This window comes from Lactuca sativa, chromosome 8 (genome assembly GCF_002870075.4).
Source record: "Lactuca sativa cultivar Salinas chromosome 8, Lsat_Salinas_v11, whole genome shotgun sequence".
Taxonomy (NCBI): domain Eukaryota; kingdom Viridiplantae; phylum Streptophyta; class Magnoliopsida; order Asterales; family Asteraceae; genus Lactuca; species Lactuca sativa.
In genome coordinates, this window is record NC_056630.2 from 63,885,856 (window position 1) to 63,902,355 (window position 16,500).

Sequence of the window (16,500 nt, forward strand, 5' to 3'; positions counted from 1 at the left end):
GAAATTTCTTAATATTAAAAAATTGATATGTATGTGTGTTCAGCAAAAAAATATAAAGAAAAAGTAGCACCCTTTTTACCTTGGCAGATAGTCCAAAGAAGGACTCAACCTCCTGAAGCTTTACATCATACTCAATTGGCGATACGATCAATTGTTCTATCTAATTACTCAATTGCCACTTCTTCTTTTGGAAACTCATCAAAAAAACACGAAATTGGTAGATAAAACTCATACCCATTAGCATTTTCAGCGTTTAAACTCGCACCCGTATCTATCAAAATCTAGAACATAACAATATATCGCGAAAAACATCAAGAAAAAACACATCTATCTAAAATGTATTAACAAAATGAACATAGTTGACAACATTGTGGATTTCCACCGTATGCAACAAAATGTAAAGGTATATTTCCAGCACCTAAAATCATATAAAAAAATCGATTATGATTGTAACAAAAACTTAACTCACAACATTTGGGGCTCATATTTTGTAAATCATATCAAAAAGAGTATAAACTTAAACTTACCAATTAAGTTAATTGTAGTTCCATCTTCCACAGTGACTTCATTCACTGAAGTCCCTAAGTCAAGTAGTAAATGCAAACAGTGAACGTGTTCATTTAGTGCAGCCATATGAAGAGGAGTTACACCTCCATCAGTGGGTTTAACTACAAACCAATTTTCAAAAATTCGAATATACAAACCATATAGTAAAACCCAAAATTATTAAATTACTCAGTTTAGATTTATCCCGATATAAAACAATCCTTTCTTTCATTACCTCAAAAGAGTAATTCCATCATGTTGATAAAAAGGAATAAAACAGAACAATTTATGGAGAACATTTAAGGATGGTAACACCAAGTACATTTCGGTGTTCATGGATTAGCTCAAAAACACAAATGTCCCCAAATGTAATACCATTGTCCTTGATAAATTCCACCCAACCAGCACCATCTAAGCAAGTATCTTCCTGAACTCAACTGCTACAGGATGCATCCATGGAAACAGATAAAAAAACTGTTTTCTTAATTTATACAATGAAAAGATCGATGTAGAATAATTCATGATTACCAGTCCTCTTGATCCAGTAACATATGATTGTTGGATATATGCAATGAAGAAATGTTTATGGCTTTTGAAATTAGCTTTAGCTCTTTCAACTGCCCTTCTTCCATCCTCCCTCCTCTTCCTTAAACTTCCACCTCCAACTAAACTCAAATCAAGTTATCCAGGTTAGTGTCTGTTTGTATATAAGAAATATTCACATCATAAAGTAAAAAGAATCAAACAAACCATTAATCTTGATTCTACTTTTTTCATCTTCACTCGATGAACATGTCTCTTCTTCTGACTTTACAGTCTCTAGTTTAGTAAGTTTGACCTCTTGTGGATTGTTTCTTGCCACCTCTTTTGTAGAGTTTCCGAGTGGATCTTTCTTCATAGGGGGGGTAAACTATCTCCGTTGCACTTGTATCGAATATAACCACACCAAATATTGAAAACCGTTCATATTTGAACATCAATAAGTGGCCATACTTCAAACTGTAATGCTCTGCAAATTCCCACCAACCATTTTTAAGCCAAATCTCATCCCCTGACTTCTGTAAGTCAACTCGCCAAACATCACCATTTGGTACCTTCAGTATCACTCTTTCCAACAGATCCTTTCCATGTTTCTCTGTAAACTTCTTCGGCATCCTCTGTTTTATGAAAAAAAAATTAAATTTAATAAATTTTTACTCATCTAAACTCGTGTAAAGAGAATACTAACTTACTCATCATACCCGCTGACCTGTTTAACACGAAACACAAAAATATTCAAAAAAACATCGAATTGTTAAAATCAATAGGATTCAAAACTCCAAAAAATGTATGTATATGTATATTACCTCCACTTCACAACACCGCCAACTCTTCCGGGTGGTGGCATCCATATGAGTGGGTGGCTGTTTGAGTACTTTCATCAAACAATTGAAGTGCAATCTTTCAAACTCCACCTGAAGAGACAATTTCTTTGTGCAAGGACCTACTTTTCAATTCAAATCAGCATACCAAATACAATTTAATAAAATCAGAAAGAATTAGACATTATTAGTTACCTGATTTGAGATCAAAAAACCGGAGGCGGAAGAAAAAGCTTATAGCTGGAACATTTCTATTTCATCCCATTTTCCTTACCTATCCCTTCCACACCGTGTCTTTGCATCTGAATTTACTCTTCCATCTCCTTCTCTCTCATATAAGACATAAATCTACTAAAAATCCACAAAAAACGAAAAATCAATCATTAATAAAAAAAATATGATTAGAAGTCACCTCAAAATCGAACTGTAGGTTAGTTAAAAATCTGAAATCAAAGCTTGCTTACCTGAAAAATGCAAAGTGACAGTGGTGTAGAGTTTGAACCCTAAATTAGCAAGAAATTTGAGAAGAAAGACGATAAACATAGCAGCACCAAGCAATAACACAAAAGATAAAAGAAAAGGGGATGCAGACACGTTTGATTGAGGAAAAGCAAAGAAGAACCACAGTCAATTTTCGTATTTTACAGATATGAATTGTGTGATTTGTAGGTGGGGGGCTGTTCTATGTGGGTTGCTAACGAAACTGTTGAAAGTAATTCAGAATCGAAAAAAACCAAAACCAAAACATGATTTAGTGAGTTTGGTGTGATTTACCGAGGAATCGACAAGCCGACCTTGGCACACTGTCGCCGTCCACATCGCCAAAGTTGTTGACTCTCCTGCCTTCTGTCATTTTTTTCCTAGAGGCGACGTCTTGGTCGATATTTCTTTGGATGGAAATCGAATCGACCACAGTGAACGAATTAGAAGGGTGGAGATGGTGGCTTCTATAGAGTAGAATAGAAGACAGATGTTTCTGAAAACGCATGCCGCCTCCTATCCCAGCCTCCGCCTGCGACGCACGACCTCCGGTTTGAAGTGGTGAACCGATTTCGTTTCTCACCAGTTCAGATCGTTTGTTTTCATCCGGAGGATACGAACAGAAACTATGGAGAAGGATAAGTATGTACCTTTCTAGGGATCTTAAATTGAAAACCTTGCAGATGTGTAACATCCTGGAAATTCAGAAGTGTAGTTGAAGGGATAAAGTGTATATAAGAGGGTTGACTCGGCGAGTCGATGGATAGACTCGGCGAGTCGAGTCGCGTTACAGGTGTTGAGTGACCAACTCGGCAAGTCACATGGGTGGACTCGGCGAGTTGGTGTTGTATGGAGAAAACCCTAATCCTGGGGGTTATGCCCTATATAAAGAACATATCATCCCTTCTTCAGCCTCCTTACCACCCTTGAGAGCCTGCAAACCCTAGAATCGAGTGGAACTCCATTGATAGTGAAATTGGAGCTTTGGGAAACGAAATCTTGAAAAGGGAACTTGAAGATTAAGGGATTTCAGCAAGGGAGTGGTATAGATTCGAGGTCTACTTCAGTGGGAGCTTGCATTGGATGTAATAGATCTGTTCTTGAGCTTTTGTGCATTTAGATCTATCAATTATGGGGTTTTTGGGGCATAAATGAAGTCCATCTCGAGTTTGGTGTGAGATCTGAGGTTGCTACCTCAGATCTAGGCTGGTAATGACCCAAGGAGCCATAAAGTCTATGTTCAAGAGATGTAGGTGAAGTTCTTTTGTCCCAAAACTTAGCCCAAGAGTGTTTTATGCTTAGATCTCTTTGGATTCACGTAAAGTTTGCTACTTTACGTGATGAATGGGTTGTAGGGGAGTGGATCTATGGTTTGGAGCCCCTGTATGGTTTGGAAAGCCACTGTATGGATTAAGAACTAGAGGTACTCGACGAGTCACATGGGTGAACTCGACGAGTTGGATGAAGATGGGCAGGAACTCGACGAGTTGGAAGAACATGTACAACTTGACGAGTAGTTGAATGTTGCCTTTGACTCGACGGGTTTGTTCTTGGACTCGGCGAGTCTGGTCGTGGAGTCCTAACCTTTTTGGTTGAGCTGTGAATCGGTGAGTCGAGGGACGACTCGGTGAGTTGAGTGAGAAAGGACTCAGAGTTTGTTGGACTCGGCGAGTCTTGGGGCGACTCGGCGAGTTAAGTCGTGGATTGGGAGTTCTGAGTTTAGAGACTCGACGAGTCAGCGGGTTGACTCGGAAAGTAGAGTCAGTCAGGAAGGTTGACTTTGACTGAGGACTTTGACTTTGACCAAGAGTTGACCAGTTGACTTCCAGGGGTATTTTGGTAATTGTTGGCATTTATTTTGAGTTCAGTGTTTTGGTGTTGGCTAGTGGTGGAGATCGTGTCAGTGGTCGGAGCAGCTTGGTCTTATCTTTTCAGTCGACAGTTGCGAGGTGAGTTATCCTCACTATATCGAAAGGGTCTACGGCACCAAGGCCGGCCCTTTATCGGATTGTAATCCAGGTATCGTTGTTATGTTATTGCTTTGCTATGTTTGCATCATGGTAGTTAGGATGGTATATGTTAGAGACCTGGTTAAGGTCGGTGTCCTGGTAAATAGGATGATGCTATGCTAGTGACCGGTTAGGTCGGTATCCTGGTTAGGATGATGTTATGTTATGTGATCTGCTAGATCGGTTTGATTGGATGTGAATTGTTATATGATTGTATGTTTATGTGCACATGGATGTTGGACTGGGGATGGGTTGAGGTGGGTCCTGCTTTGTGTTGTAGGCCAACATACCCAGGGTAGACCGGTTATCCCGAAGGCCCAGCGAGCGGTCCGGATATGTTGTAGGCCCCAAGAGGGCGGACCAGACGTGCCGAGGCTCGGAGAGTGGACTAGGCCGATTGAAGGCCCGGTGCGGGCGGACCAGTCATACTGTAGACTCAGAGAGTGGACCAGGTGGATTGAAGGCCCGGTGTGGGCAGACCAATCACACTGTAGACTCGATGTATATGGCTAGACTCGGAGGGTGGACCAGGTGGACTGAAGGCCCGGTTCGGCGGACCAGTCACACAGTAGACCCGAAGTGCATGGTTGTTCTGGGTTCTGTTATGATGTGACATGTTATGTGTATGGTATATGTGGTTGGTATTTTGGGGGTATCTCACTAAGCTTTCGGGCTTACAGTTGTGGTTTAAATGTTTCAGGTACTTCAGGAGACCATGGCAAGGCAAAGGCGTGATCGTACCGCTCCTCATGTTTATGTTTTATGATATGGTTCTGGGAATACTCTGATAATAATTGTATTGAAAACCTTTTTGTAATAACTTAATGAATTTGGGTTGTTTTTGAAAAGTTTAAATTGGTTGGAATTTTTAGAGTGTTACAAGATGAAGAACACATATAAGGGCGATAACGAAGCGGGTGACGGCAACATCACCTTCTTCAACACGAAGGACCATTTCTCTGGTGTGATAGGGAGGGGGATGGGGGGGAAGACAAAGCAGCGATGAGAAAGGAAGAAGGAAAGAATTAGATTAGATGGGATAAGCGGTGCGAGAAGCTTCAAGAAGAAGTCCACAATTCAAGGTATCCAAAGCTAATAAGACGTGTCCAAGGTATCAGGTAATAAAATAACAAAATGTCAAAATATGACCCAAAAAGAAAAAAAAAAAGCAATTGCAACCCCACCATAATTAGAGGACCCATTCTGCCAACTCCTAATGCAGTTTACTGTTCTTTTTCTTCATAACTTATATATATATATATATATATATATATATATATATATATATATATATATATATATATTAATTAGGCATGAGCAAACGGACCGAACCGGCTAGAACCGGCCCGACCCGGACCGGAGCCGGGAACCGGCTTCAGCGAAAATCAAGAACCGAACCGGCCCGGCGGTTCTACCGGTTTCAGTTCCTGCTCCGTTTTTGCCGGGTTTTCAATTTTGGAACCGGTCTAATTTGACACGCTTCCTTGCGGGACTTGTAACTTATTCAATTTTTAACCAAATCAAGGTTTTATAGTCTAAACTTAATTACAAAACCTAAACTACGTGTAGGAAAATATTCATGTCAAAAAAAAAAATTAAATTGAGTGAGTTATGCACATTTGAACAACAAAGTCAAATTACGTTTAATTGTCGTAACATAAATTTTTTTTGATTTGACACGCTTGCTTGCGGGGCTTGTAACTCATTCAATTTTTAACTAAATTAAGCGTTTTTATAGTCTAAACTTAAATACAAAACCTAAAATACGTGTAGAAAAAAGATTCAATTCAAAAAAACTTAAATTGAGTGAGTTATTCACATTTGAACAGCAAAATCAAATTACGTTTAATTGTTGTAACATAAAAAAAAAAAAATCTGAGTTACACCCTTCCTTGCGGGGCCTGTAATTTATTCAATTTTTAGCCAAATCAAGAGTTTTTATAATCTAACCTTAACTACAAAAACTAAACTACGTGTAGGAAAAAGGATTCAGGTAAAAAAAAAAACTTAAATTGAGTGAGTTATGCACATTTGAACAACAAAGTCAGATTATATTTAATTGCTGAAACATAAAAATAAAAAAAATGATTTGACACGCTTCCTTGCGGGGCTTGTAACTCATTCAATTTTTATCAAAAACATTCGTTTTTATAGTCTAAACTTAACTTCAAATCATAATCTAGATGTAGGAAAAAGATTCAAGTAAAAAAAAGTTAAATTGAATGACTTATGCAACTTTCAAAATTTGAGTGAGTTATCCAGTCCGGTTCCCGGTTTTGGGCCGGTTCCAACGACCGGTTCTTACCGGGTCCGGTTCCAAAAATTGACGAAATTATAGTATCGGTCCTGGCCCGACCGGTTTCATCGGGTTCCGGTTCCCGAATCGGTTCCGGCCGGTTCCCCAATCCATATGTTCATCCCTTATGAATGTTGTAAAGATGATTTGGCAATGATATAATATCTTTTTGAGGAGATATCTTGTGACCTTATCCTTAATTAACACAATCTACACACTTTTTTATTAAAGAAAGTCAAACTAACACCGTAAAGATAGGGAAAAAAATACATTTGAACAATCTTGATTGGTTTAATGATATCTATATGTATTATCTCTTTATTATTACTCTATTATATACGCATGTTTTATCGGTTTAAGAAATAAAATTATTTTTTAAGACATCACCATTATAAATAGAAAGAAAACAGAAACACCAAAAGTGATTGATGTCTAACAAAAGACATGTTTTGACAAATGACTTTATACAACGCGTAAGCATGTGCAAAAAAGGTCGCCTTATGAGGTTATGATCCCCAAATAGAAACATTTTTTTTTATTTTTTTAACCTCAACTAAGTATTATATCTTTAACTACTCGTTAACTTGTTAACTTCTATAACTAATTAATTACTTTTACTATTCCATAAAACTTTAAGCCTTCCTTTCAAATTTAAAACGCCAAAATATATGCATCATTCTATGAAATAATTAAGAACATAATAGAAAATCAACGAACAATATAACTTTGTTCTAAGAAAAGAAATTGAAAATCGCTTTTACCAAGCGTTTTTGTTTTTCAAGAATTGTTGCATTTATATGTAAAGATATTGATTTTAAGTTATTCACAAAAATTGAGTTTTGAGCCTTGTAAATTTTTAGATATTTGTATAGAACATAATAGATACACAATTGTAATCAATAATAAATTTTGGAATAACCATCATTTTATGGTTCTTAACAAAATGAAATACCCAATTGAAGTTGAACTTCATGATGTTACCACGTGGATGTAGGGTAGAAATTGTCTTATTGTTTTAAAAGACGGAATGTTAGTATATCATTTTGCACGCTTGGATGGCATTGCGTGACGAGGAGAAATGGTGTACCAGTATACAAGAAAGACAAAGAGATGCCAATGAAATGAAATCTATTGGGCCAAAGAGGACTAAGAATAGTATATCCAACAAATACACGTCATCATTCTCAAATACAAACATATCAGTTAATGAGCCAATATCATATCCTTGTCCAATGAGAAGAAAAGCTTCTAAAGGTAAAGGGAACAAACACCAATGACAAGCACCTCGCTTGAAAGTATACAAGATACGATGCAAACCCAAATTAATATTGAGATGGAAAAAATGAACATTATGAAAGAATATACAACTTTGAAAGACCACGATATGAAAAAAGATTGATGGAAAAAGAGTAAACTAGGAATGGCATTATTAGAAATTGATCCATCAACATTATCAGAACAACAAAGAAAATTGTATGAAATGCAACGCGATATGTGTTAAAAAGCTCACAATCACAAATTTCCCAACATCTTCATTTCTTATATCATTTAAGGATAAAGAAACAGAAGGTTTGCAAGAACTTACAAAAGAACCTCACTACAAAAGCCCTAAACTACTCTCATAACAAAACACTCAAACCCTAAACTAAAAATACAATCAGAAGATGTAAGAACTAAGAACTACTCACCTGAAACAAATGATCAACAAGAAAAGAACAAGAAATATATTGTAACACTAACGATCTAACAATGAGAGACCCTAAACATAGAGAAACTCTAATCGTAGAGAAAAGCTTCAAGTTGAGAGAAACCAGATGAGAGAATGATCGAGAATTGTGATCAGATACACTCTCTCTCTTCTTTTATATGCTAACCACGTAAAATGGATTCAACCCAAAGTCTTCTTGACCCATTTAAGATCCGCGTGCATTTCCTGTAAAATCACTTAAACCTAGAAGAATAACACTTGTACATATCACACCCTCTAGATTATAAATAAATAAATATGAGATTGTAATATTTAACCTTGTTATTTTCAACATCCCCCCTCAATCGAAATATTTATTTTTCATTTTTTAAAAACATCAATAAGACCCATTGTTAGATAGAAAATCATGTTGCTTTATAGTTAAAGATTTAGTAAGAATATCTGCAGTTTGTTCAGAGGAACAAATTTTAACCAATTTTATCACTCCATTAGAAATTTTTTCCCTAACAAAGTGGAGATCAATTTCAAATGTTTTGTCCTCTCATGAAACATAGGATTTAAAGCCAACTTAATAGTTGACTCATTATCACAAAAAATTGAAACTAGAATTAATTCCTTAATTTCTAACTCAAACAAAATTTTTAAGACCCAAATTATTTCACATGTAACAAAACCAAGAGCCCTATATTCAGCTTCAGTAGAAGATCTAGAAATAGTAGATTGTTTCTTACTCTTCCAGGATATCAAACAATTGTTAAAATAGACCAAATATCCAGACACTAACTTTCTTGTAGTCAAGCACTTAGCCCAGTCAACATCTACAAACCCTTTAAGTTCAAAACTATCAGATTTTGTTATAGCTACTCCCTTTCCTGGACTATTCTTTAGATATCTTAAAAGTCTAAAAGCAACTTTTAGATGAGACGTGTTAGGTCTATGCATGAATTAACTAAGCACTTGAACATCATAGGAAATATCGGGTCTAGTAACAGTTAAGTATATCAATTTTCCTATAAGTTTTTGAAACTCAGTTATATTGTCTAATAAAGCATTTTCTTTATCTTTTCCACCAGAATCTATTATAAAATTTGTTTCCAAAGGAGTACTTACAGGTTTACACCCAAGCATACCATATTCATGTAATAACTCTAAACAATATTTTCTTTGATTTAAGCATAAACCATTATTAAACCTTACTACTTCAATTCCCAAAAAAATACTTCAAAATTCCAAGATCTTTAATTAAAAACCGAGTTTTCATGAAATTTTTAACTTTCTGTAATTCAAGTTCACAATTTCTAGTCAAAATAATGTCATCTACATATACAAGTAACACAGTCAACGAACCTTCAAACTTTCTCACAAATAAGGATTAGTCACTTATACTTTGCTGAAAACCAAACAAAAATAAGGAAGAACAAAGTTTTTCATTCCACTTTCTAGGGGCTTGTCTTAACCCATATAATGATTTAGTAAGTTTACAAACCCTAGAATCACCAGTAGAATAGTTTCCAAGAGGAAGAGACATATAAACATCCTCAGTTAAATCACCATATAAAAAAGCATTATTAATATCAAGTTGATATAAAGGCCAAGAATTATGAAGAGACAAAGAAATAACAATACGAACAGTCACAATTTTTGCAACTAGAGAAAAAGTTTCTTCAAAGTCTATTCCTTCTCTTTGGTTATACCCTTTAGCTACCAAGCGAGCTTTATACCTTTCTACTTCACCACTAGATTTGTATTTAATTTTGAAAACCCACTTACAACCTATTGGTTTTCTATTTTTAGGCAAATTAGTAATTTCCCAAGTATTATTTTGATGAAGAGCTTTCATCTCTTCATTCATTGCTTTAACCCAGTTTGGATCAGTTAAAGCTTCCATATAATCTTTTGGTTCAACAGTTTTATTTAAATTTGAAATAAAACATTTTGTGTTATTAGCTAATAAGGAATAATTGATAGATCTTTCAATGCTATATTATATTTACCTTCAACAATATAATCAGCAAACTGTACAGGCATATGTGACTCACGTCTAGACCTAGAAGAACCTACAGACTGCTCAACAGAATGGATTACGGGTAACTGACTACTTTCCTCAGACATATCAGAAGAAGAAGGAACAAAACCAGCAGAAGGAGGCACAACTGCATCGCCACTACGGTTGACAGTATCATTAGAATTAATATCATCCAGGTGAGTGGCTGCATCAGCACCATCCAACTGTGACTCTATTCTCAACTCATCAGGATTAATAGAATCATTTAAGTATTCATTAGTATCAAAATCATCATAGGAAAATGGATCACTAGGGCTAAAATTATGTAAAGTTTTGTCAACATTTGTTGACTTTAATTTGTAAGGAAACACAGACTCATAAAATTTCACATCCCTGGACATAAAAGAAGTGTTAGTATCCAGACTAAGAAGTTTATAAGCCTTTTTATCAGATGAATATCCTAATAATATACATTTTTCAGCACACTCAGAAAACATATCATTAATATTTTGTTTAACAGCAAAGCAAAGGCAACCAAAAATTCTCAGATGATCAAAACTGGGGGCCTTTTTAAAAACAAATTCATAGGGAGAAGAGCCATTTAAAACTGAAGTAGGCATTCTATTTATCAAAAAGACTGAGGTTAAAACAGCATCTGCCCAAAACCTTACAGGAACTGCTGATTGAAACAAAAGAGACCGTGCAACATTAAGAATGTGCATGTGCTTTCTTTCCACAACCCCATTTTGTTGTGGAGTATAAGCACATGAAGTCTAATGAATGATACCTCATTCTATACAAAAATATCTCATTTGATTATTAACAAATTTGGTACCATTATCAGAGCGCACAACCTTAATATTAACACTAAATTGATTTAATAAAATATTCACAAAAGACTTAAAACAATCAAAAACTTCACTTTTAGACTTTAAGAGAAAAACTCAAGTAGCCCTAGTAAAATCATCCACAATAATCAGAAAATACTTAAACCCTTCTAAAGAAGCAAGTCTATAGGGACCCCAAACATCTAGATGAATTAATTCACCTAACTGAGTTGAACTATGTTGACTAAGAGAAAAGGACTCTCTAGTCTGTTTAGCTCTATGACACACATCACAAGGGGGAAGAGATTCATTTCCTAATTTCAATTTATCTTTTAAGGAGTTTAAGGCTTGGTCAGCAGGATGACCAAGTCTGCTATGCCAAGTTAACTTTGAAACACAACATTTAGAATTATTTAGACTAACTGAATTACCTGAGGGAACATGAGCTAGATAATATAGTCCGCCAGACTCTCTACCATTCTCCACCATCTTCTTTGATAGTGAATCCTGAATTTTACAATTATGTTCAGAAAAAGTAACCTCACATCCATTATCCTTACACAGTTTATGTACAGACAAAAGATTAACATTAAAATCTAGCACAGCAAAAACATCAAATAAAGTAAGATTAGAGGATAAGTGAATATTCCCAATCTTATTTATTAATGCAGAAGAACCATTAGGATGTTTTACAAGAAGATTAAGTTTAGACACATCCACAGTGTCTTGAAGTTGTGACTCTGAGGCAATCATATGTTGATTTGCCCCAGAATCAACAATCCAACTTTGAGAATTATTTGAACTAACAAAGGAATTAAAACAATATGTTGATGTACCTGCCATATTTGCAGCAATAGATACATCCTCACTAGCAGAGTTCTCATTTATGAGACGAAGAAATTTAGAATATTGTTCACTTGTGAGATAGTGACATTCACTACTAGGAACAGAATCAGAGGAAACTACAGAATTAATGGTTGGAACAATCGAAGAAGAATTCACAGAAAAAGACTTATTTTGATTATTATTATTATTATTATTATTATTATTATCATTCTTTGGTTTAAAATCTTTTGGATAACCAATCAATTTATAACATCTTTTTATGGTGCGACCCTTAAGATTACAATGCTTACACTGTAACCCTTGATTTCTAAACCTATTTTGACCTTGACCCCTTTTTGAATCAGTAACCTTACTATTAAAAACAAACACTTGAGGTTTTGAAGAAGAAACAGAACTCAAAGAACCATTCTTTTGAAGAGACTCCTCTCTAGAAAGAATTGAAAAAGCTGTTTTAACATTAGGTAAAGGTTCCATTAAGAGAATGTGACTTTTAACTTGATTATACACATCATCAAGACCACTCAAAAATTGCATTAATTTCATCATTTTAGAATGATCATTAAGTTTAGTAGCAGCCTCGCATACACATTCAGTTAAACTAGCCTCGCATACACATTCAGTTAAACTAGTCAAACCATCAAATTCTTTCCATAAAGAGTCAAGTTTATTATAATAGTCTGAAAGAGAAGAACCATTTTGTTTTAAGGTATTTATCTGCTAATGGATATTAAAAATTACAAAACCATAAGCCTTATTATAAGTTTCAAACAATTCATCCAAAATACTTTTAGCATTATCAGAATAAACATGACTAGCATATATAGTTTCGGATATTAATCCTAGCAACCAATTACACACAACAGCATTTACACGTTCCCATTTAGAACTTTTAGTGTCATCATTTTTTTCACGAGTTATAGTTCCATCTACAAAACCCAATTTATTCCTGGCCTTAAGGCCCCTAGTCATAGCACTACGCCATACTCGAAAGTTTTCATTACCAGTCAATTTAATTGTTATTACAGAAGTAACTGCATTATCAGACGGATGAATGTACAATGGGTCATCAAAATCAACATGAACATATTTGGGAGTACCACTCCCTTTAGGTGTTTCACCAACCATGATTAGTCACAAAAGACACACAAGAAGCAAGCACCAGAGAATAAAAACAACAAGAAAACTTAAAAGAAAACAGACACCTGTGTTGACTTAAAGTCCAGATGGTCACCACTATTTGTCGGGGCCTAAGACAATCAACACAGAGTCTAAATCATAAAAAACAAATCAATCAAAACAAAAATTGAATCAAAGACAACAAACAATCAAACAAGTACCAATCAAAGAAAGCAACAAGTACAGACTATATCAACGTCCAGATGGTCACCAAATTTGTTTGGGCCCGAGACAGTTAATACAGAACAAATCAAGTAACCAAATAAGCACACAAATATGTCACTGATGTACTCAAGACATCAGGACTCCCACATCTAACTACAAAAAAGTTGAGAAGGGAACAAGAAATCGCTCACAGTGGTCCTAAGCAGAATTCGCAAGGCAGAAGATCGCTCACCTCCCCTAGGGTTGTTCTCTGCCAAAGTTATTTCAGACACTTTTCCGTTCCCTGATAGAGAACTTGAACCTTTTGCAGGGATTAAGTGAGCAGACCAAACGAATAGAAGCTTTTCTCCAAGATCGAACCACAGATCCTCAAGAGTCGAACAATATCATCAAACTGCAAAAGACATAACAGCTTCGCAGTAACTTGTTTCTTAACAAAAAACGATGTAATCAACAAAGAAATGATCAGAAGACGATCAGACTGCAACGATCAGACCCAAAGACACACGAAAAGAAAAAAACCAGATAAGGATGAGAGCAAGACGAACGTGTACGAAATCATCTTCAAATCACCAAGATCTTCAACAGATACTACATCGTAGCTCTGCTACCATGTTAAAAAGCTCACAATCACAAATTTCCCAACATCTTCATTTCTTATATCATTTAAGGATAAAGAAACAAAAGGTTTGCAAGAACTTACAAAAGAACCTCACTACAAAATCCCTAAACTACTCTCATAACAAAACACTCAAACCCTAAACTAAAAATACAATCAGAAGATGTAAGAACTAAGAACTACTCACCTGAAACAAATGATCAACAAGAAAAGAACAACATATATACTGTAACACTAACGATCTAACAATGAGAGACCCTAAACATAGAGAAACCCTAATCGTAGAGAAAAGCTTCAATTTGAGAGAAACCAGATGAGAGAATGATCGAGAATTGTGATCAGATACACTCTTTCTCTTCTTTTATATGCCAACCACATAAAATGGATTCAACCTGGATTCAACCCAAAGTCTTCTTGATCCATTTAAGATCTGCGTGCATTTCCTGTAAAATCACTTAAACCCAGAAGAATAACACTTGTACATATCACACCCTCTAGATTATAAATAAATAAATATGAGATTGTAATATTTAACCTTGTTATTTTCAACAATATGTTATTAAACGGAAAATGATGTCAATTTTATGCACTCTATCAATTACCTTTAAATAATTTTATTTCTTTTAATTTAATATGTTTATGATCACATATATTTTAAATAAATAATAGTTACTAATAAATTTAATTGAGAAGGGAGGTATATATATAATTGGTAATTATCTTTACATTTTAATAATATTTATAATTACATTACAATAATTTACATATATACTATGTTTTAATAATACAAATATAATAAAATAACCATAACTCTCATATATCATAAAAAAAACGTATTATAATAGAAAATAGAGTTAATGATGGAGCCCCTATCAGAGTTGCAAGGCTTTCACATATTGCAAGATATAAGCTTAGATGGCAACTAAAATTCATTTGCAAGGCCTTTGCAATAAGCTATGCAGATGCTCTAATAATATGAATGTTGTAAAGATGATGTGGCGATGATATAATATCTTTTTGAGGAGATATCTTGTGACCATACTCTTAATTAACACAATGTACACACTATTTTTATTAAAGGAAGTCAAACTAACACCGTAAAAATAGGGAAAAAAATTGAACAATCTTGATTGGTTTAATGATATCTATATGTATTATCTTTTTATTATTACTCTATTATATACGCATGTTTTATGGGTTTAAGAAATAAAATTGTTTTTAAAGACATCATCTTTATAAATGAAAGAAAACATAAACACCAAAAGTGATTGCTGTCTAACAAAAGACATGTTTTGACAAATGACTTTATACAACGCGTAAGCATGTGCAAAAAAGGTCGCCTTATGAGATTATGATCACCAAATAGAAACATTTTTTTTATTTGTTTAACCTCAACTAAGTATTATATCTTTAAAAACCAATTTGTTCAAACTACTCGTTAACTTGTTAACTTCTATAACTAATTAATTACATTTACTATTCCATAAAACTTTAAGCCTTCCTTTCAAATTTAAAACGCCAAAATATATGCATCATTCTACGAAATAATTAAGAACATAATAGAAAATCAACGAACAATATAACTTTGTTGTAAGAAAAGAAATTGAAAATCGCTTTTACCAAGCGTTTTTTTTTTTTTTTTTTTTCAGAAAGAGCTAGCGGCGCAGCTTGTTGCCCGTTTGCCTTCAATCGATACGTATTGAACTTTCATCTTAAAAAAAAATTAATAGATACACAATTGTAACCAATAATAAATTTTGGAATAACCATCATTGTATGGTTCTTAACAAAATGAAATACCCAATTGAAGTTGAACTTCATGATGTTACCACGTGGATGTAGGGTAGAAACTGTCTTATTGTTTTAAAAGACGGAATGTTAGACTATAACCTTATTCCTTTTAATTTGTTCAAACGTTGGATGTCCTTGGATTGTTTCGATAATCGATAAAGTGGTGTAACTTGTAAGACTCGTGGGTCGAAAGGGGTTGAAAATACTTGAGTAAGTAAGTATATTATTTTCAAAGATAAGCTTAAAACTCTCAAAAGAATAAATTTGAAAGTTGGCATAAGGTGGCGATGGAAAAAAAATGACGAAAAATAGGATCTCCTTACAAAAACTAAGGAAATAGATGTGATTTTGTTGTTCAAAGAAATTGCTCCATTTCCATTTCCATACCTACATCATCATTGCTCCATTAATCATCATCCGTATCATCTTCCGACTCTGTTCACACTCTCTTCCACATTTTTTATTGTAGGACACCAAGAAGTTATTCACAACACTAACAACATACCACTTTTCCTCAATATTCACCAAAGGTCTATATATGACTAGACGACTAGTAATGGTAGAATTGACACACAATCTCTTTTCATTCACGTCCTTAGGGAAATTAGTCATATATTTGAACTTCATCTTCCATTGCCACTAAAATCATATCAAACAATATCTGATTAAAA

At 34.5% G+C, this 16,500-nt stretch overlaps 2 protein-coding genes across 3 annotated transcripts; both read right to left on the reverse strand.

The window, feature by feature from the left end:
* Positions 1-757: 757 nt before the first annotated feature.
* LOC111921161 (B3 domain-containing protein At1g49475) lies at positions 758-3,113 on the reverse strand. Its single transcript, XM_042896948.2, has 6 exons — positions 2,103-3,113; positions 1,893-2,029; positions 1,779-1,795; positions 1,641-1,703; positions 1,297-1,555; positions 758-1,211 (listed from the first exon to the last, which is right to left on the reverse strand). Exons 2-5 carry the CDS (start codon positions 1,931-1,933, stop codon positions 1,371-1,373), a joined length of 306 nt encoding a protein of 101 aa, XP_042752882.1. The 5' UTR covers positions 1,934-2,029; positions 2,103-3,113; the 3' UTR covers positions 758-1,211; positions 1,297-1,370.
* A 5,098-nt stretch (positions 3,114-8,211) lies between these two features.
* LOC111921163 (uncharacterized) lies at positions 8,212-14,444 on the reverse strand. Of its 2 annotated transcripts, none has more exons than XM_023916732.3 (2): positions 11,664-14,444; positions 8,212-8,625 (listed from the first exon to the last, which is right to left on the reverse strand). In XM_023916732.3, exons 1-2 carry the CDS (start codon positions 12,622-12,624, stop codon positions 8,606-8,608), a joined length of 981 nt encoding a protein of 326 aa, XP_023772500.1. In that variant the 5' UTR covers positions 12,625-14,444; the 3' UTR covers positions 8,212-8,605. The 2 variants fall into 2 exon arrangements, with proteins under 2 accessions (XP_023772500.1, XP_042752826.1); XM_042896892.2 differs by having other exon boundaries at positions 8,212-10,798.
* Positions 14,445-16,500: the final 2,056 nt, after the last annotated feature.

Excerpts from the sequence above, each read along its gene's own strand:
- LOC111921161 (XM_042896948.2), bottom strand. The coding sequence starts at position 1,933 with ATGCCACCACCCGGAAGAGTTGGCGGTGTTGTGAAGTGGAG. Across the intron at positions 1,556-1,640 it reads TGGAAAGAGTGATACTGAAG|AGCATTACAGTTTGAAGTAT; the intron begins GTACCAAATGGT and ends GGGAATTTGCAG.
- LOC111921163 (XM_023916732.3), bottom strand. The coding sequence starts at position 12,624 with ATGATGAAATTAATGCAATTTTTGAGTGGTCTTGATGATGTGTATAAT. Across the intron at positions 8,626-11,663 it reads TCTAGCTCATGTTCCCTCAG|GAAATGCACGCGGATCTTAA; the intron begins GTAATTCAGTTA and ends GTGATTTTACAG.